At 33.5% G+C, this 21,727-nt stretch overlaps 1 protein-coding gene across 1 annotated transcript; it reads left to right on the forward strand.

Annotated features, from left to right (window-relative positions):
- Nucleotides 1–5,389: 5,389 nt before the first annotated feature.
- LOC101260813 (putative transcription elongation factor SPT5 homolog 1) lies at nucleotides 5,390–19,587 on the forward strand. The gene is made up of 22 exons (XM_004237681.5): nucleotides 5,390–5,902; nucleotides 10,265–10,503; nucleotides 10,855–11,001; nucleotides 11,125–11,286; nucleotides 11,367–11,450; nucleotides 11,726–11,796; nucleotides 11,885–12,245; nucleotides 12,340–12,492; nucleotides 12,583–12,680; nucleotides 12,780–12,828; nucleotides 12,900–13,052; nucleotides 13,144–13,287; nucleotides 13,400–13,496; nucleotides 13,682–13,840; nucleotides 14,095–14,143; nucleotides 14,217–14,311; nucleotides 14,406–14,475; nucleotides 14,951–15,014; nucleotides 16,981–17,098; nucleotides 17,197–17,340; nucleotides 17,907–18,007; nucleotides 19,172–19,587. Exons 1-22 carry the CDS (start codon nucleotides 5,584–5,586, stop codon nucleotides 19,415–19,417), a joined length of 3,123 nt encoding a protein of 1,040 aa, XP_004237729.1. The 5' UTR covers nucleotides 5,390–5,583; the 3' UTR covers nucleotides 19,418–19,587.
- The last annotated feature ends 2,140 nt before the right edge of the window (nucleotides 19,588–21,727 follow it).

Genomic DNA, 21,727 nt, shown 5'->3' on the forward strand with positions numbered 1-21,727 from the left:
ATAGTGCAAAGTAAATGAAGTAAAATTGCCTTAAATAATAAAACAAGATATGTTTTGTCCAAAAATAAAAACTACATGACTTACATGTCATCCATGCAACTCTTCTCCAGCCAGACATTTTTTGTTTTTATACTAAAAATTAATTTCTCTTCGTTCATTTCACATTTACTCTTTCCTTAATTTATCACACTATCGATTATTATTGAGTTAGACTAAACTCGTATTATAATGAAATATTTTTTATTTTACAAATGTATAGACTATTTTGAAATGATCAAATTGAGATTAAAAATTATTTTTTTATAAGAAAAACATAGTTTAAAAAAGAAAAAGAATTAATGGTCCAACAACTTAGGTCCATTCAAAGAAGTAATAATAAAAACAAAATTACAACTATGGTTACTTTTGCCGACTTCCTCACCAAAATAGATAAGGGTATTGAGCTCAACTATCATGTCTCTTTCTAAAACAGCCATGTGCTTTTTGTTTTATTTTTTAGTAAAAGATTAAAAAAAAAACCAAATATTTATAAAGAACATTATTTGCTTTTCTTATGGTCTAGTTGAGTAATATAGTCCCTATTTGTACAAATTATACCATATTCAGTATATTGATGGACGATAATAGATATTTTAAGTGTGTGAACATGCTCATATTTTATGGAAATAGAGTGATTCTATTCTTACACGATTCCTCCTCCTTGGTATATGATGTCGGTAAAAGAGTTCGAAATATATTTGAAATTTGATTAAAATTATTAATAATAATTTTAAAGTTTAGAAAGGACCTATTATCCTTTATATTAAATGTATTTTAAAGATATATAAATGTCCACGTGAATATCATAAATATTATGTCATTATAAATAGTAACTTATCTACATTTATATATCTTTAAAATACATTATTAAAAAAGATGGAAATAATAAGTCCTGCTTAAGATTTAAAATTGTTACAATAATTTAGATCATAATTCAAATATATTTTCGACCCTTTTCCTAAAATTATAAAGTAAGATCAAAGGAGTAAATATAATAAGAATTGTTTTGAATATATATATATTTTGGATTTTAAAAAAAACTAAAGTAATTTAATTAATTTGATTTCAAAAATAAATTAATTAAGTAGGTTCTTGAAAAACGAATAATACTAACATAAATTATGACATAAAAAGTAAAATACAACATTTAGATATCAATTATCGTGTTTAATTAGTTGTCTATGTGAAAAAAATTTGATCCTTATGCACTGGTCCAAAATGAGCACATCTTTAGGTTAAATATAAAATTTAGGCCTAATACATAAACATGTCATTTATTTTGACTTCAACATATAACTATGTTATCAAATTTTGAGTGTGTACAAGTAGACAGTTGTTATTACATAAAATCGAACGACAGGCACATGTGTCCTACGTGTGTCTATTTGTTTAATTCTCTACAAGTTTAAATGTCTACTTGTATACGTCCAAAATAAAAGATCATAATTGTCAATTGAAGCCAAGTTAAGAATCATATTTATGTATTATGACCTAAAATTTACGTTATAAGAATCACACATCAAAAATGATGTTTAAAGGGTCATAATTTAAAGTTAAAAAATCTAAATAGCTCACTCTTTTGGCTTTAGACTTTCTTAAAAATGTATAAAATATCCATTAAACTAGACACAATTAAATAGATTTTTTTTGTCTAACAAATTTTATATTATATAATACTTACTGTTACATAAAGGGAGCAACATTTACATAATCCAATGGGTATAAGAGGATTTAGTTGGTAGAGAGTTAATGTGAATAGAGAGGTATTGAAGTCTCAAGTGAGATCATAGCCAATGTTGGTAGAATCATTAGCCAATGTATCATAAATTTGGAAAAAAGAAATTAGTATGAGTTAATCTCAACAATAAGATACTTGAGTAAATAAATAAAAAATATTTGTAAGATCCTAAACAAAAAATTATGTCAAAATCAGTCAATCAAAAAATTGAGATGATTACACGTGAAGGGACCTTTAATAAGACTCCTAATATATTATCGTGTTGATTGTAACATTACATGTTCAAAATTCAATAATCTCTACACTTGGTAGTGAAATTTCTTAAAAGAAGAGAGATAAAAAATAAAATGATGTAAAATCATAAAGAAGATTTTCATTCTTTATTTCTCCATCATACATTATGATTTACGTTATATATATAATCTCTAGATCATTTATTTTCACTATTTACTACATCATTACCACTTTATTCAATATTGCTCGAAAGACTTCTTCTAGTATAAATAGAAATAGTTTTCATTTGATTTGAAACACATAATACACAAGAAAATATAGAGTGCATAAAGTTTGTCAAAAAGAAAATTTTTATTAGTTGAAGGGAGTTGTTTTTTTTCTGTAGAGCTTTGGACTCGACTCTTATCCAGAAATGTTGAGTTATTTTTTGTGATTGAGATATTGTATCCGGGAGGCCGGAGGGGACAAGGTCAAGAAGGACTACTGTTGAATTGGTGAAATAACATTTGATGCAGTGGACTTGAATATCTTTAAAGAGAGCGAGATATCCGCACCTTAATAATAAATAAGATTATGGGTTGTATAATTGCAAATTTCACTCACTCCAATCCACCCTATTACCATTTCTAACAAATACATATGTTGATTGCTAACTAAATTTATGCTTTGGTAATTCGAAAAAAGAATCAAAGAATTCTGAAGCGATAACAAGAGAGAATTCAAAATTTCTGTAAAATGTATGTATTTGTTAATAAGTCATTCCCTTTAAGTTATAATCATTCAATGTGAGAAGTTGCACTCAATCATTTTTTACCATATTGATTAACTCAAAAAAGTTATATTGATTAACTCAAAAAAGTTACAACTATTGGAGAGAAAAAGACATAACAAAAGTACAATAATGAACAAATAAAGAATTAAACCTTTTACAAAAATAAAATAAAATAAAATAATTTAAGTTAACATTCTACACAAAATAATGGAAATAAAGGAGCATAATGTCACCAATGATTTTGGAAAGGTTACATTATGAAATTCAACCCAAAGTCACTAATCTCATATGATGTAGTGTAGTATTATGACACTTCAATGTAAGCTATTTTTTAGAATATTTGAATGCCCTAAAAGATCAATAAGGATTTATCTTGATTATTCACATAAATTTGTATTTTATTATTCATATAACTATTTGACCTATTATCTTATTTTAATAAGATTCATATTATTCTACATAAATATCTATTACATCTCTCATATACATCTATCGAAAAATTAGATACTATATAGGCAATACACTACAAGTTTATAACACAATAATTTTTTAATATTAGTATTTATTTAATAACAAAAGAAATAATTGCCACCAATTTGCTCGATGCAGTAAGTTATCAAAGCAAAATTGAATATTGTCTTTTTTATTTTTATTCATAGTTAGAATCAATTTACTCAGTTACTTTTTTATTAAATAAAGCTTTAATCGATCTTGACAAGAAATACCAATCTTAAATCTTCTTCAACAACTGCATTATTTTTATTGTTGATATATCTCTATCTTAAGTTTCTCTATTTTTCCATACTCTATCTCATTCTCAATGCAACTGCTGTCGCTAATAATTATAACAAACACATACATAAGTAAAACTCAATCTTGCAGTACGAGGATACAAGTTTTCTTATATAAAGAAAATTATTGGGTTAAAGTGAAATTCAGAGATCTATGAAGAAACACTAGATATATGCTTAACACATGCAAGTCGAACGTGTACGAATAAATTGTTGTAAGTTTCGTGCTTCGTTCTTCTCCTCTTGGTCGAGCTACTTCGTTTCTAGTTCTTGCCTTTTTTTTGGATGTATCACTCTGTCATTATTTGATTTTTGATTCTCTGATCAGACGCAAAATTATGTATTCACTTAACGTATTTTAATTCCTGCTCAACAGTTTTATAGCGATTATTTCAGACGTTTCTAGGAAAAGAAAGAAGCGCAACTTTGTATGCAATAACTCAATGACTACTGAGATAACATATCATACATAAATAAATAAAAAATAATCATATGTATCTAATTAAAATTTAATCTAATCATTTTTGTAGATTTATACAAATTTTTAATTATCTTGACATCAATAAATAAGTTCTCATTGAATCACCAAAATTTATTAATGTTTATTGTTCCTCAATATATTAAGACGTAAGAGCTCATCTTATATAATAGTTTTTGTTGATGGTTTGTTCTTACAAATTTCTTTCTTTTTACGATCTTTCTTTATAATTTGTTGATTGCATATGTTATTTAGGTTATAATTAAGATTTCTTATTTAATTATTTAGACACTAATGCATAAGTTATAATATACGTCATGATAATACATAAGTAAATAATAATCTTTTTCTTAAATATATGCTTTCCATATATTTCGTTTTATGTATTTATTTATCATCAATACATATTCTAATTCCCTCATTCATAAATTATGTAATATGCTATTTGTATATGTGAGTATATAAAGTTCTTGAACTAACTCTTTATATTGTCATGTTTTTAAATTCTAATAACAATGTCTTTTTTCTTCGTACACAGTATTGATATTGAACATTTTCTTTTATTAAAATATAAAAAATCACTAATGAAGTATAATATTTAAGTAATTAAATTTAATTTTCTTTTCTAATATAGAAATGTGTTTTCTTTTAATAATGATTTTTATATATGGAATGGATCAAAAGACGATCCATATTAATTATTAATAATAGTTTTCATCCATTAAAATATAACGAAGATATTATTAATAACATGAAAGTGATTATGTAATTCAAAAATAGCTGCTGAAAATTCTTGAATGTAACAGATCAGAATAAAGCAGCTACTTGTAAACATTTTTGAACTCTTTACTCGAAAAAAAGATTGACTATGAATAAAATAAGGATAAGTATAAACAATCACGAAATTCTAAAATAAAAGTTTGTACTATTTCAAGCTTCTATCTTCTTGAAATAAATCGTTGAGACGAAATCAACATTCAAGTTATTCATCGTAGAGTCATTGAATTTTGTCATATGAGATCAAAACTAACTATTATTCTTAGGAGATATTTTGGAGAATAACAAGTTTTCAAATAAATAAATAAAAATAGAATAAAAAGTAGTCGCTTCCGCTTTTTCATACAGAAAGCTTCGCACCCAACTATTTGTACATCAATCTAAATAAATAACTGATATTATTATTACCTTCTTCGTTGAACAGTATTTGGATTGTCGAGAACAATTTCTTTCACTTTTTAATTTTCGCTTTGGTGATAATATCGATTAAATTACCCAAAAAAAGAGAGAGAAGAAAAATAACAAAATGTATATTAAGGACTATTTTGAGTTTAACTACTAACTTGAGGGACTAGTTTGTTATTTTTCTCCATTGTTTTCCCATTACACTCATCAAATCTTCTTCTCCCTCACCTAGGGTTCCATCACCCTATACAATCCAGTGAACCCTTCCCATTTCAACACTTGGACCTAAGGATTTCGAATAATCTCTCTATAACTCAACACAACTCTACAAATTCGAAGCAATTCCGATATGCCGCGCCACCGGGACTACGACGACGATGACGATGAGCCAGAGGAGGAAGAAGAGGACGTGTATGAAGAGGAGGACGAGGAGGAAGAGGACGATGGAGGGAAGGCTGGACGGAAACGTCGTAGATCAGATTTTATTGATGATGCGGCGGAGGAAGATGACGATGAGGATGAGGACGATGATGATGAGGATTATGGCGGTGGAGGTGGAGGCGGTGGTGGGAGAAGACGACCTAAACGGAGGACTGGTTCGGAGTTTTTTGACCTAGAAGCTGCTGTAGATAGTGATGAGGATGAGGAGGAAGAAGAAGGCGAAGATGGTTAGACTTACTATCTATTCTGTTTCCTTTTGGTTGTTCAGCTTGATTTGTTTAGTTGCCTGAATAGAATGAAGAATTTATCATAAAAATGGATTGAAAATATTGTTTTTTTTTTTAAAAAAAAGATTGGAATTTGGGGATAAGCAGATGAAGTAGGATCGGTATAGGTGGAGAGTTTTATTTTTCAATGACACGGTCTTTCAGATCTTTAAGGGTCAATTTGAGCATATGTTTGAAGCTGAACTTGCGAAATCTTTTGTTTTTGAAATTGAAGTCCGGAAAAGAAGTTGGTTGAAGTTTATGCTATATTGAAACATGTCTTGACAGTATAAATCCCTTTGTTGTGGCCTCTCCTTATCAAATGATCAAAGGCCTCTCCTTTTCAAATGATCTTCATCAGTGGTTAAGCTTACAGATGAAGGAGTATGCTGAAGAATTCAGCAACCTGATTCAGCTCCAATCATTTGTGTTTCGTCTGAATTTTGTATTCCAACTGTTGCCTGCCAAATATTCTGTTACTTGAATTCTTTTTCAAGTACAAATCTTAATATTATTCTCTAAGGGTAGATATCCCAACCATTTATCTTGCGAAAAAGATATTGCTCCTTCCAATTAGCCAATTTTGATTCACATCTATCCACTACTCCTTGTCAAATAAATTCAGATTTTGCTTGTGCTGCCAGAAGAATCCCAGGTAACTAGTAGGAAGAAACTGTGTTTGGCATCCTAAAATTTCAACAACAATCAAATCTTGAGTTGTGTTCAATTGAATTATTCTGCTCCTTGTCCAGTTTAAGCACACATAGTATCAGCCTCAAATATCTTAATTGACTCATTTCCATTCACAAAAATTAAGAGAATCATATGTATAGACAAGATGTGAAATAGAGAGGTCGTTATCCTGTCTGCATTTTCACTCTGGAACCACTAATCCAGCTTTCTGAACTGTAGAGTTGGTTGTTTTACCAAGTCAATCCGTTGCCAATTAGAATAGGAAATGAGAAATATGATCTCAATTCTCATTGTGTGAGGCCTTGTTGGGAAGCAAAGAAACCCTGTGATGGTCCATGTATAGTACAAAGAGCCCGAGAACTTGAAAGTGGTCATATAATGCCAAGTCCAATTCATCATTTTCTTCTCAAAGACTAAACCTTTAACAAGAGTTCCCTATTCACATGAATGTATGCCTTCTCAATATCAAGTTTGCACATTGTACGTGGTAATGGTATCTTCTCGCCCAACCTAGTATCGAGGCATTAATTAGCGGTTAAAGCTATGTCCATGGTTTGCCTCCCTTTCCAGAATTCAATAGGACTGCTGGACACTAATTTAGGCATCACCCTTCACCTTTCAGCGAGAATTTTAGCCACAATGTTGTAGAAACTACCAAGTAGAATTATAGTTCTACAATCTCTTAATTCTCTAACCACACTCTTTTTAGGGATAAGAAGTATAAATGTGACATTAAAGCTCTTCTCAGATTCGTCATGGAAATATATGAAGGCCTCCATATTATCCTCTTTCAAGTAATTCCACCACTTTTGGAAGAACCGGATAGTATACCCATGTGGTATTGGAGTTTTGTGACTAGCACATTGCTTTATTACTTCAAGGAACTTCTTTTCAAATGACTTTTGGAGCGAAATATTCCTTTCATCAGTGATCGTACGAGCTAGTCTTAATTTGATTATAGGTCGCTAAGTTTCAGTCTTCAAAATGAAACTTTCATAAGAATCCAGAAGTCATTTTTATCTCAACTAAATCCTTTAATATTGTTCCATCCACTTTTATCACATCAATATGATTACTCATTCTGTTAGCAATGACCATTTTTTGAATAAAAACTTGGTATTTCTATCTCTCTGCTTTAGCCACAAGTAGGGGTGTACAAGACTGGGGTTGGTTTGGATTTTTCATATATTAAACCAAACCATTTGTGAATTTTATAAAATTTATAAACCAAACCAAATTAATAAAATTTGGGGTTTTTCAACCTCGGGTTGGTTCGGGTTTTTCAAATACCAAACCAAACCATTGTGTCGAATTTTTAAATTTATAAATCAAACCAAACTAATGAACCTCGGATCTTTTCCAAATTTTTGGATTTTTTGGGTAAAGTTTGCATATAAACATATAATTAACTTGTGCTCCATATATTTCTTTAGTCCAACCAAAATACAATTATCTAAGGTCTTCCTTAGAAAAATAACATGAAATATGTGATGAGTACTGTTGACACAAAATTATTCAATAAAAAATAATAATGAAATCGTCATGTAAATAAATATTGTAAAGTCGGAACGGAAATAATCACAACTTAAAAGTACTAATGCTAAATTAAGTTTAATAAATATTAGTTACATTACTAAATATTTAATTAATTGTCTAAACCAATGTAAAACTACAGAACAAATATTCAATATTGTTGTCATTCTTAGCGTTGAATTGATTTTCTTTTTGCAGTGGTATTAATTTGATTTTTATTTTATAATTATCAACATCTATGAACTATAATCTCTATTGGATCATTCCGAATTCTAAGTTTAAACTTGAAATAATATATTAAAAGATAAAAACTATGAAATATATAAGAAATATTTTAAAATTATATCAAAGTAAATATTTTTATGTATAAAATAAAATTTTAAAAATTTCATATATAATGTCGGGTTGGTTTGGTCTCGGGTTGTTTCTTTTTTTAGTTAAAACCTAACCAACCCAAATATAGTCGAATTTTTTTTCCAATACCAAACCAAGTCAAACCAAACCACTAGTTGGATTTTTTTTTCGGTTTGCGGTTTGGTTCCACAAACATGCCAACTTCCTTCTCCATGATATCTCTTCTTGTTTTGCTCTCTCTTTCATCTCCATTTGGATTTTGGCCTATTTTTAATTCAGCTTCAATCAAATCTATATGTTCCCCATATCTATCTAAACAGCTCGGTTATATATTTAACACCGTTGCCTAAAAAGTAATTACTTGACTTGGGATAGAAGACCTCGCCATTACTCAATAAAAGAGTATGCAGTGTAATGACACTGGTGGTATAATAAGATGAAATCTGTGGACTGCTATAATTAAAGCAAAATATGGTGAATTGAGCAATATTAACAAGCCAGAGCCCTCACCTCATGATACATATCCTTGGAAGGATATCTTTGAATTGTGAGAGGATTTCTAGTGCAATTCATCATTCAGGTTAGGTAATAGATGGATCACACATATCATTCTGGAATAATGGAAGTGGCTTTGAATAAGGAGCTTCATAATTTATGTGCACTGGCGAACAACGAAGAGCCTAATGTCGAACAAAATTGGCAGCACAACAACAGTGACCTACTACTCAGGAGGAACATTCAGGACTAAGAGATGAATGAGATATGAAATTGTTTGTTAAACTAGCGGGGGTTTCTCCATACCTTCAGGTGGAAGATGGAATATTCTTTGCGGCGAGGCACTATCTACAACTCTGCTCCACAAGGAGTTTATTTGCCAAATGGACAAAACCACCCCCTCCGCTTTAGCTGGGTAACATAATTTGATGTCTGCGTTATATCAAATTAACCTTAGGGGGAGGAGCACTCAGACATGAAACAGGTGTTATTTGTGCCAGATAGAGTTAGAAAATGTTGGACACTATTCCTGCATTATGCAGTAGCAGCATGTTCTTCTCCTTTCTCCTTTTTGTGAACTGACTTGCGTCATGCGTAATGGTATCAAGAAAGCATATGCAAGCTGGTGTTCGTGATGCGTTTGGAATGAGAAATCAGAGATGTTTTGATGGGTTCTCAGCTCCAAATTGTGCTCTAAAAGCAATGGCTTAACTTATTTAGCTGGCTCAATCAAGCTCCTGTAACTAGTTGTGCTATTTTTGGATGTGTTTCTTCCTTGATATTAGACTACAGTCTACACTAGTTTTTGCTTACATGAGCAAATACACTCTTTCCCGTTGCAATATCTTCTTGATGTTTTTAAATGAAACTTTTCCACTGCTGCCCCGAAAAGGATATTATTCAACATCTGTCACATATACTTTCTGGGTTAGCTGTTGTAGCTGTGACACTATCCTCGGGGAAATCTTTAGTTCGAGATGCTATGTACAGTTTATTTGCAGTCTACAATGTACTAGCTGGAATTTCTTGTCCAGTCTATGAGTTTGAAAGCTGGTGTGACCTGAGTTTGTCTCTGTTTAGGAAAAATATAAGGGGAACTTATTTTATAAACGGAGTAATACTTTACCTTGCTCAATAAATAAATAAATAAATAAACGGAGTAATAACTTTGAGCTTTTCTTGTGGTATCTTTCTCCCTGCATTGTCTTTTATCTGTTGTGGTTTTGATTGTTAGATTTTCTTTTGCAGATTTCATAGTAGATAGTGGAGCAGATATTCCTGACGAGGATGGTGCCAGACGTGAATATCGTCACCGATTGTTGCCGCATGAGGACCAAGAAGAAGACCTTGAGGAGCTTACGAGGAGCATTAAGCAAAGATATGCGAGGTCACCTCATGTTGAGTATGATGAGGAAGCAACAGATGTTGAGCAGCAAGCTCTCTTGCCATCTGTCAGGGATCCAAAGCTCTGGATGGTGAAATGTGCGGTATGGTGTTGGCGTTCTGCCGTGAAGTTCAGCATTTTATTATTTTTTTAAAATTACAGTGGTGTACATGGTATCTTATGTAACCTCACTATTCCATCGGTTGCCTGCTACTTCCACTAACACGGGTACCAAGTAACTCTGCTCACAAAGGCTTAGGCTGAAGGAAAGAAATCACCTATTATTTTTAGGCTCCGCTAGGATTTAATCCGAGATCTCGTGGTTCTTCTCCTACTTCATTGATCACTGGGCTGGGCCACTCCCTTGTGTGCTTAGGCATTTTTATATTTCTTTGTATTTTTTTTCAACCTTCACATTTTGTCTTGTAATTTGTTGCTACATCATGTTTTGTAGATTGGCCGTGAGAGAGAGGTTGCGGTTTGCCTAATGCAAAAGGCGATTGATAGAGGACCTGAATTGCAAATTCGATCAGTTGTAGCCCTTGATCATCTTAAGAACTATATATACATAGAAGCGGACAAAGAAGCTCACGTGAGGGAGGTATGTCATAGATGATACAGTATGCTCTGTTTTGGCTTATATTTATGTGAATTGCTAAAATAATGTGTCCATCGTGTAACCACCCAATAACCCGATTATTTGTATCATGCCTATATGCTTCAGGCGTGCAAGGGTATGCGCAATATATATGCCTCTGCGAAAATAATGCTGGTCCCCATAAAGGAGATGACTGATGTCCTTTCAGTTGAAAGCAAAGCGGTTGATCTTGCCAGGGATACTTGGGTCAGAATGAAGATGGGAACTTACAAGGGAGACCTTGCAAAGGTTGTCAAGTATTCTGCATTTTCTATTGTTATGAGTAAATTTGGAAGTTCTGTTCTGATATCGATCTTTCTGCTATGTAGGTTATGGATGTAGATAATGTGAGACAGAAAGTCGTCGTGAAATTAATCCCAAGGATTGATTTACAGGCTCTTGCGAACAAGTTGGTATGTTCACTCTTATACTTGTTAGTTGATAGGTTCTGTATTCTTGAAATACATGAGCATCAAATGTTTATGTTGTAAGAACCTATTGAATTCCTTATCTCATTAAAGGGATTGTTGAAACCTGGCTAACTTATACATCTTTGTAGATCCACAGCATTATATAAAGCTATTTTTTTTTGGCAATTATTAATATTGTGCTCACCTATTCGAAACAAATCTTTCTTGTCGAAAGAAACGGTTGACGTTCCTTCTTGCATGTTGTATTGCTTTTGTAGGAAGGGAGGGAAGCTCCAAAGAAAAAGGCATTTATTCCTCCACCACGCTTTATGAATATCGATGAAGCTAGGTAATTGTTCCTTGGTGTCTCTAGTTGCAATAAGAGCACAAATAATGGTCTACATGGAATTGCTTAATCTGTTTCTCATTGATTGCAGAGAGATGAACCTACGTGTGGAACGTAGGCGAGACCCGATGTCAGGTGACTATTTTGAGAATATTGGAGGTATGATGTTCAAAGATGGTTTCTTGTATAAGACAGTGTCAATGAAATCAATCAGGACCCTGAATATACAGCCAACTTTTGATGAACTTGAGAAATTCCGGCAAACTGGTGAGGGTGGGGATGGTGATATGGCTAGTCTATCTACTTTGTTTGCAAATAGGAAAAAAGGTCATTTTATGAAGGGTGACCGCGTTATTGTGGTGAAGGGGGATCTCAGAAACTTGAAAGGCCATGTTGAGAAAGTCGAAGAAGATACTGTTCATATCAGACCAAATCAGAAGGACCTTCCTTTGGTAATATTTCCCTTCTTTAAATACTTCTTGTTTCATGAATCAAGTGTCTCAGAATGAGTAGTACTGTCATTTTATTTACTTATTTTGGGAGCAGACTTTGGCTTTTAGTGACAAAGAGCTATGCAAGTACTTTGATCTTGGAAATCACGTGAAAGTAGTATCTGGTTCATCTGAAGGTGCAACCGGTATGGTTGTCTCTGTTCAGGGACATGTGGTTAACCTGGTATCTGATACAACAAAGGAGCTTGTAAGTTGAGCATACATGGTAATTTGAGATCTCTAATCTAAAGTCTTCAGACCAATGGTGATTCAACTTTTTTTATTTTTTATACTGCAGCTCCGTGTATTTGCCGATAATGTTGTTGAGAGTTCTGAAGTAACATCTGGTCTCACTCGTATTGGGGAATATGAGCTCCATGATCTTGTAATTCTAGAGTAAGCATTTAGCTTCTTATGAGAGTAAACAGGACATGAAAAAGTGTAGTCCTTTTTGAACCAACAGCTAAATTTCTTAATTGATTACACTTTCTGCAGCAATAAGAGCTTTGGTGTGATTATTCGTGTAGACAGTGAAGCCTTCCAGGTGAGTACTGTAGTTTGAGGTTGAAATTATTCTGCTAAGTGTGTTGCTCACATTTGGGTGATGTTATATAGGTCCTTAAGGGTGTGCCTGATAGACCTGAAGTAGCACTTGTTAGACTTAGAGAGATCAAAGCGAAAGTTGAAAAGAAAGGAAATGCCCAAGATCGGTATAAGAACCACTTGGCGGTGAAAGACGTGGTAAAAGTTCTCGAGGGTCCTTGTAAAGTGAGTATTGGCTTTTCTAAGAACTTTCTTGGGACTGACATTGTTTATACATTTTGTATGTTGTTGTTATAACAATTCTTGATACGTATAGGGAAAACAAGGTCCTGTTGAACACATCTTCAGAGGAGTAGTTTTTATTTATGATCGTCATCACCTTGAGCATGCTGGTTATATTTGTGCCAAAACCCAATCTTGTGTGTTGATTGGTGGCTCACGGGCAAATGGTGATAGAAATGTATGTATAGTATTTTCTTGCTTCTGGAAGTTTGAGCTCACTATTGCTTTTGCAATTCTATCTTAACATTGTCTTGCTGGCAAATATTGTTCTTACAATGGAACTCCTCTAGGGTAACCCCATGTCATCAAGATTTGCGCATATGAGACCTCCACCACGTGCTCCTCAATCTCCAATGAGATCATCTAGAGGTGGCCCACCTATGAGTTGTAAGTTTCTGATAATGGTGATATCTGGATGTAATAAGTTTTTTTTTTAAATTAAAAAAATCTGTTAACGTGTGGAGCCCTGATCATCCGATGTTTATTATTAAATGCTTTTTATTACCGTTTCTATCTTTATTTTGTTTTTCATTGAATTATTAGTCTCAACCTTTATGCTTGGCGCGTTCTAGATGGAGGCAGACATAGAGGTGGACGAGGGCACGATGCTTTAGTTGGAGCTGACGTGAAAATTCGCCTTGGACCATTCAAAGGCTGTAAAGGGCGTGTTGTTGATATCAAAGGAACTTCAGTCCGAGTTGAACTTGAAGCCCAGATGAAAGTTGTTACAGGCAAGTGTTTCAGTAATGTTGAGAATAGCCTCATTTTTTCTGAATTCTTTTTTTCTCTCTTTTTTTTTTTGGGTGGGGTGGGGTGATTTCTTAAATGCTAAGGGTTCTCTTTTGGAAATTTTGTGGATGGAGGCTATCTTGAATCCACCTTTTGGACAGTCATCCAAATTTAGGGCATGATATTCTCTTTGAAGTTTTTGTTTGTTCAACTTTTGACTGCTTTCACTCATTGCTGACTGCAATGTTTCTTGCAGTTGATCGCAACCATATCTCTGATAATGTTAACGTGTCAGTGCCGTTCAGGTAAAGTATATGTCCATTCTAAAATTTGGGTTATTTTTCATGTTCATCGTCTAACAATTTTTTCTGTGTGCAGGGAACCATCTAGATATGGTTTGGGAAGTGAAACACCATCACATCCTTCAAGGACTCCACTGCACCCATTTATGACACCTATGAGAGATCCTGGAGGTCCATTATTCTGCTGCCCTGTTCCAATAGTGTTTTTCATTCTTTTCCCTCCCAGCTATTTGACTTTAGCTCTTCTCGTTATTTTCTTCTATAGCAACACCTATCCATGATGGCATGAGGACGCCAATGCGTGACAGAGCATGGAATCCAATGAGTCCAACTAGGTATGTTGTTTCTCTGGCGAAAATAAGCCCAATGGCTTAAGGTTTTGAAAATAGAATGAAGGCCATGTAATCTTCCTAGTTCTTATTTAGACCTGAAACTAATCACGAACACATATGAAGACCAAAGATCAGCAATCACTGTATCTAGTAAATGCACAAAAGCTTTCAAGTTTAAGGCTATAATTTTAGAACTTCCAGCCACACAGAGGAGAAATTTACATGTGACTTGTAAATTTTCCCTCTTTGTATGACTATAAGTTATAGAATTATCATCTTGAACTTGAAAGCTTTTCTGTGCATTTGCTAGATATAATGAGTGCTGATTTTTTATCTTCATGTGTGTTAGTGATTACACTTTAAGTGGCATGCTCTTGCGTTAGATTGATCTTGCTATTTTAGTTTGTTGCTTTTACTGCCATAGATTTGGTGAATTGCAATTCTATTCTCTTTATATTAAATGGTTGCAATGGCACAGTGACAGGGGGGGTGATTGGGAAGATGGAAACCCTGCTTCCTGGGGGTCAAGTCCGCAATATCAGGTTTTCACGCTTTCCACTTTATTTCTATATAAACTGTACTTTTCTCTTAAATGTGATTTGGTGTATGTGCGTTGCACGTGTAAATCGTATGTAGTGGAAATGACCTTAGATAGGAGGACACAAACAAGGTCGCATTGCTAGTATTTTGCTTTGTTATTCTTTCACTTCCATTACTTCTTTTTTGGACTACTTTGGATTGTTTTTCCTTGAGCCGAAGGCCTATTGGGAACCACACCTCTCTACCTCTGAGGATAGAAAGTTAGGGTCAAGTCTGCATACTTCTTACCCTGTGTAGACCCCATTTTTTGGTGACTACACTTGCTGTTGATATTATAATTTCTCCTGACAGTGTAAGCTATCCCATAAAGTTACAGTGCTCTCTCTAGTCCCACTAGCCTCTAATTTTTCTCCATCTATTTGGCCTTAATTTTTTGATAATGACTCTATTATCTCCTCCATTTTTTGATTACGAAAAACATAATACATTGGCCTTCCATATGTGGATATATTTTTTTTTGTTAGCATCTTTTTCGATTGTTGATTCAACCCTCTGACATTCCATGATATAATGCTGACTTTGGGTCAGCAGATCTGGACCCAAATTCTTTTTATTGAATAAGAGGGCTGTTGGCTGAATAATGTTCCCCCATGGCATGGTCACGTGGATATTCCAACCTAGGAAGGCCTCCACCTCTTCTGGACACCCCACGTGCCCCATCTAGCTATATCACCTTGAAATGCTACCCTGTACTATATGTGCCTTCTATTATCCGCTGGTCTGATGTTCTCTCTCTTCTGGCAGCTCTGATACTGATTCTCACAGGAACTTCACACCAAATTGATACTGATTCTCACAGGAGCTTCACACCAAATTTGAATCTTAGAGACAATACCTTCACTTTCCACCTTCACCACTGTGGGACTTCGTCGCCGTCACCCCTAACCATTAGTCGTACCCCATTTTGAGTGATTTCTCAACTCCATCTCTTCTTCAGTTTGAATCTAGCCACCACAGAGGTCTCGGATCTCCTTGAAAACCTTTTGGACCATTACCGAAGGCTAAGACCTATCAATCAGACTTGATTCACCTCTTCATGTCTTGGAGCAGATCTCACCGTCGGCGTCCACCATTGCAGTTTGAGTTTGTGTTTTTTCCGGTGCCAATCACCTCTCATTACATTCTCTGTTTCCAACTTAGAAGAGAACTTGAACATGAACAAATTTTGGCCCATTTCATAAATATTGATTCCAGATGACTGCTGCTTATGCATCTTCGTATTTCTGACTAAGAGGTATCAGAAAAGTTTTCTTAGAGAGAGAACATAGAACTTCCATCTTTTCACAAAGTTACCCTTAACTTTCGATGCCTAATTTAGAAATTCAAATAGCTAGAGCATCGTTTTCGTGTTGAACGAAGTTCTTCTAAATCAAGGCATTATGTTCCATTCTTTTTGAAAATTATTTATATTCCAATTTAATTGTCGCTCTAACTCCTTTTACACCCTTTTCATTAATTTTTTTAGAAACAATAAATATAAGAGTTCATTAATTTCATTAATATAAGGTTTTAGTTGGTGTTAAAGAATGACAAAAGTCTCACACCGGTGGTTAAAGAATGATCCAAGTCCCATAAGGCTTAGACAATCCTCCTCCCTTTGAGCTAGCTTTTTGGGTGTGAGATGGGCCTAAGACCCGATTTCACTTGGTATCAGAGCCAGGTTGCATCTCACCCGATGTTGGGCTCCTAAAATCAAAATTGCCCATCCGCCAGATGCTAAGCACTGGGCGTAAGGTGGGGTGTTAAAAAATGACAAAAGTCCCAGATCGATGGTTAATGAGATGGGTAGACTTCTTATAAGGCTTGGACAGTCCTCCCTTTGAGCTAACTTTTGTGGTTGGGGGGGGGGGATTATCATGCATTTTTCTCTTCACAAAGAAAGATCATCATGCTTTGTTCATTTTTCAGCCATCTAGTCCTCGTTCAAGGGCGTATGAAGCACCTACTCCTGGTTCTGGTTGGACTAATACACCTAGCGGTAATTACAGTGATGCTGGTACCCCAAGAGACAATGGTTCTGCATATGGTAAACCTAAAGTCTCATTTATAGGAGTAAAAGCTGCATTTTTTTTCTTTCGATCCTTGTATGGAGTATATAATGCCATTTTTCTTTGTTCCATGCAGCTAATGCTCCAAGTCCTTACTTGCCATCAACTCCTGGTGGACAACCACCAATGACACCAAGTTCAGCATATATACCTGGTACTCCTGGTGGGCAGCCAATGACTCCTGGAAGTGGTGGGCTGGATATGATGTCACCTATAGGAGGTGTGTCCCTTGTTCGGCACAATAATTTGTGTCTTTTGGAATGGCAAATCACTTAGAATATATATATTACTGATAAGTTAAAATGAGAAGCATTTTACGCTATTGAGCTGGTAAACTTGTGACTGCTGCAGATTTTATATATTTTACCCATAATATCTTGTCTAGCAATAGAAAACATTTTATTGAGATCAGATGGTCTCTTGTTTCCACTTTGCCATGTGATGAACTGGTGGTCCTTGTTATTCATATTCGTGCATTTTGATTTACAGAACATTGCAGTATTAAAATTGTCATTTAGCTTACTGTGTTCAATTTTTGTATTTTCTCAATGGTTTGTGCTGATTATAATGTAGAAATTGCTCTAATGTTAATCAAAATTGCAGTGTGAGGAATGCAAATTTGTCCGAACAGTTGCGTCTTTACTTGCACCATGATGATTTAGACATAGAGGAGAATGACCTTTAATGTTGTTCATCATTGCAAATTCATTTTATTATTTTATCTAGAAGAGCCGTTGGCAATACTATTTTCAACATCCAGTATAGCTGACAACTTTGAAATTGCAGGTGGGGATACAGAAGGTCCTTGGCTCTTGCCTGATATCTTGGTCAATGTACGGAAGTCCAATGATGATACTGTCATCGGAGTTGTCCATGAGGTGTTAGCGGTATGATATCCTGCACTAATTTATCTACTCCATAGTGGGAATTCGCTTCACATACGACCTGATTGTGCATGTGATAAATATTAGTTCTCCCTCCGTCCCATTTATGTGATGGTGTTCGGATTTCGAGTCAAACAAATTATTCTTTGACCATAATTTTTTTTGTCTTCTAATTATCTCGAATTATTAATTATTACAACTTATAAATCCTTTAATATAGTTTTCGAACATATAATTTTGTTTCAAAAAACTAATAGATACTGTCCAATTATATGTTTGTTTGAATCTCGAAAAGCGGAAAATGTCACATAAATTGGGATATAGGGATCATTACATTTTAGAGGTTTTTATTTTTATTTTTAAAATTGTACATTTAGAGAATGTTGAGAAGTGCATCGAAACCTCTTAACCACTTCCTGGGAAGATGCATTGCACATGTAAATACGACATTATACTAGTGATCCTAGAAGTGGGGGTCCGGGAGAGTTGAGGTGTATGCATAGATCCTTGATTTAAGAAAAGCGTTTCCAAAAATATTGTAGAAAGGACAACTACCAACGACAAAAAATAACCCAAGTAACAACAATAGTAATATAATATAATAATAGAACAATGATACTGATAAATGGACGAGGGAGCATGGCTCTAAGCTAGAAGAGCAATGCACATGTGAATATTAGTTCGAAAGGGATTATTGAATATTCAAGTTATCCCAAATAAGGGTTGTGAAAATGACGGAGTTAGACAAATGAATGTTTTTTCTCTAATTTTGCTGGATTAGATCTTGAACTTTGTAATTTCATTTTTACTTTATACTAAAAATATTCATCCTATTTGTTCCAATTGTCGTGCTCTCGGTACTGGGACGTTTCGAAATGATTGATATCTTTCTAGTTCTACAACTTTAAACTATCCACTCTTTAACTTTGATGTGATGCTCTGTTATTGTTATTTAACCACATTTTTTCAGAACGTTCTTCCATCATCAGTAGTGTGTATAGAAGCCATTAAAGTGAATGTGTGTAACGTATATAAAACTGTGCTAATGGCTCTATTTAATCAGAGGTTGATTCTTCTGCTTTTTTGTATCTGGCTGTGAACTTTCTTTTCAAGGGAATAGTTTCATTGGAAAATTAACCAGTATTCTCTAACTTGCTTGTGGAGCAGGATGGTTCCTGTAGTGTTGGTCTTGGATCAAGCGGCAATGGTGACACTATCATTGCGCACCCAACTGAAATTGATATAATTGTACCAAAGAAGTCTGATAAAATCAAGATAATGGGTGGTCCTCAACGTGGTGCAACCGGCAAGCTTATTGGTGTTGATGGCACTGATGGGATTGTAAAGGTGGATGATACCCTTGATGTTAAAATTTTAGACATGGTACTTTTGGCCAAGTTAGCGCATGCATAGTGACAAGCAATTCTAGTTAGTGAACAAGTTGTGATCAATAGTTGTATTATATTTTCATGTTATGCTCATGAGTTTCAAGTGTTTACTTTGTTCCTTTATGTTTGAACGGAACTATGCAAATGCATTTTCAAAAGAATCGTTTAAAAGGGGATTTTCATGTTCAAGTGAAACTCCGGAGGCCATCGTTTCTGATGTGTTTGTTTATTTGGGTTTGAATTGAACGCCTCCAGTGGTCCTCTCTTGAAAATTGTCATAAAAAATGATTAATGGTTGTGTGAGAGTATAACCTGCAGCCTAAGTCCAAATGCTGTCTCTCTTTTTGTGCTTCTTCGAGATTGAGAGAGGTGAGTGGGATGGGGGTGGGAGAGAGAATGAATATGTATGTTGTATCATGAATACAATCTATACATAATATATATATCGTTGTTAGAATACAAATCTAATCTCTCTCTCACTTATATTTGATGGGATACAATTGTTGTACTTGTATCATGAATACAGTCAATACATATTATAAACATTGTTGTTAGAATACAAATTTCATCTCTGTCACTTATATTTTATTGAATACAAAATAAATTTGATATTGAGAATTGATACATATTATATTCGATGTACCCCAAACACAGTGATTCTTAAGTACAAGTAAAAATTTGCTCCATCATCTGGATCTATTGATACAAGTTAAAAATATGTGATATCTACTCATTACGTGATGGTGATATAAAGTGTAATGAAATATTTTAAATTAGGTAATTTGATCGGGCTTCGCGCGGTCATAAATAATAATTGCATTGAACTTGAAAAAAAGTTTTTACTAATATCAATATATTAAAAATAATGGAAAATAGGTTTTTCAAAAAATATAAGCATAAATTTGATTAATTTTCATTATCACATAACTCAAGAACCTATAATGAATGAATTATTAACGAAATAATATATCATTGGTTCTTTGATAAACATTAAAAGGAAAATAAAAAATAAAATAATAATATATATACAAGGACATTTGTAATAAAAAGAATCATTTAAGTTGCATAGATTATACAATTGTGATATATGTCTTAAGAGAAAATTCAAAAATATGGTAACATATTCAAAAAAAGACTTGAACATGAAAACAATTATAACTTTTGAACTTACATAACGAATTTCTTCAATTGATAAGTGAGAAATTTCATATCTATGTAAAAATAGATAACATGTAAAGCTTATATATAGTACTTTTACGTTATAGAATTTAGGCATAATATATATATTGGACCCTAAACTTGACTTCAAATTTTAACTTTGACCTCCAACTTTCATAATGCACAAACAAACACTTTAACTATCCAACTTTTAAATAAATAAACACATTAATCCTACATGACACAATACGCGTAGGACACCACGTAGGACAAAAAATAACATGTAGGACATGTGTGTCTATTTGTTCAACTTTATACAAGTTTAAGTGTCTGCTTGTGCACACCAAAGTTGAAGGGCATAAATGTGATTCAAAGCCAAGTTAAAGGACACATTTGTGTATTATGCCTAGAATTTAATATAGAATATCAAAACACGAATTCTTGAAATAGAGTACAATAATTATTTTCTACACAATTAATATACGTACTATAAATGTATATGTTCAATAATGTTGGAGACAGGAACTTTATAGTAGCATAGACAATTGAGTTTAAAACATGTACTCAAAAAGAACAATTAATATCATATGCATATATTAATGAATGTAAATAAAACATACCAGGATATGTAAATATAGAATGAAATAGAAAGGAAATAATCGAGACCACTGAATGCACGACGTCCCCTTAAGAAAACTATTCCCCTCCAATACCAGATGTTTAATGAATTATATCCTCTCACGATGGAACGATTTTATTCACCAACTTATTCATACAAAAACAGTGGTACTAGCAAGTCACTCAAAATGAGCATAGTACACGAATATTTAATTTGACAGAAGTAGAAGAAGAAGATCACAATGTTTGTTGTTTTAAAATGAGACAAAGCCCTCTATTTATAGAAAACACAGGGTAGTGTGAACAGATGTTTATTGTGTTTTATTAGAAAGGTTTTAACTATTTGGAAAAGTTGCAACCCTTCGGATTGTTCACAACCTTTCATTTAAGTCGAGTCGCAACTTTTCATAAATTCGCAACTCATAATTAAAGTTGAAACTTTTCATAAAAGTCACAACTTTTGATAAAAGTCGCAACTCTTCGTTAAAGTCACAACTTTTTATAAAAGTACAAACTTTTCATAAAATTCACATATTTTCATAAAAGAGCAAGACCAGTC

The sequence above is a fragment of the Solanum lycopersicum genome, chromosome 4 (assembly GCF_036512215.1).
Source record: "Solanum lycopersicum chromosome 4, SLM_r2.1".
In the NCBI taxonomy this organism is placed as follows: Eukaryota; Viridiplantae; Streptophyta; class Magnoliopsida; order Solanales; family Solanaceae; genus Solanum; species Solanum lycopersicum.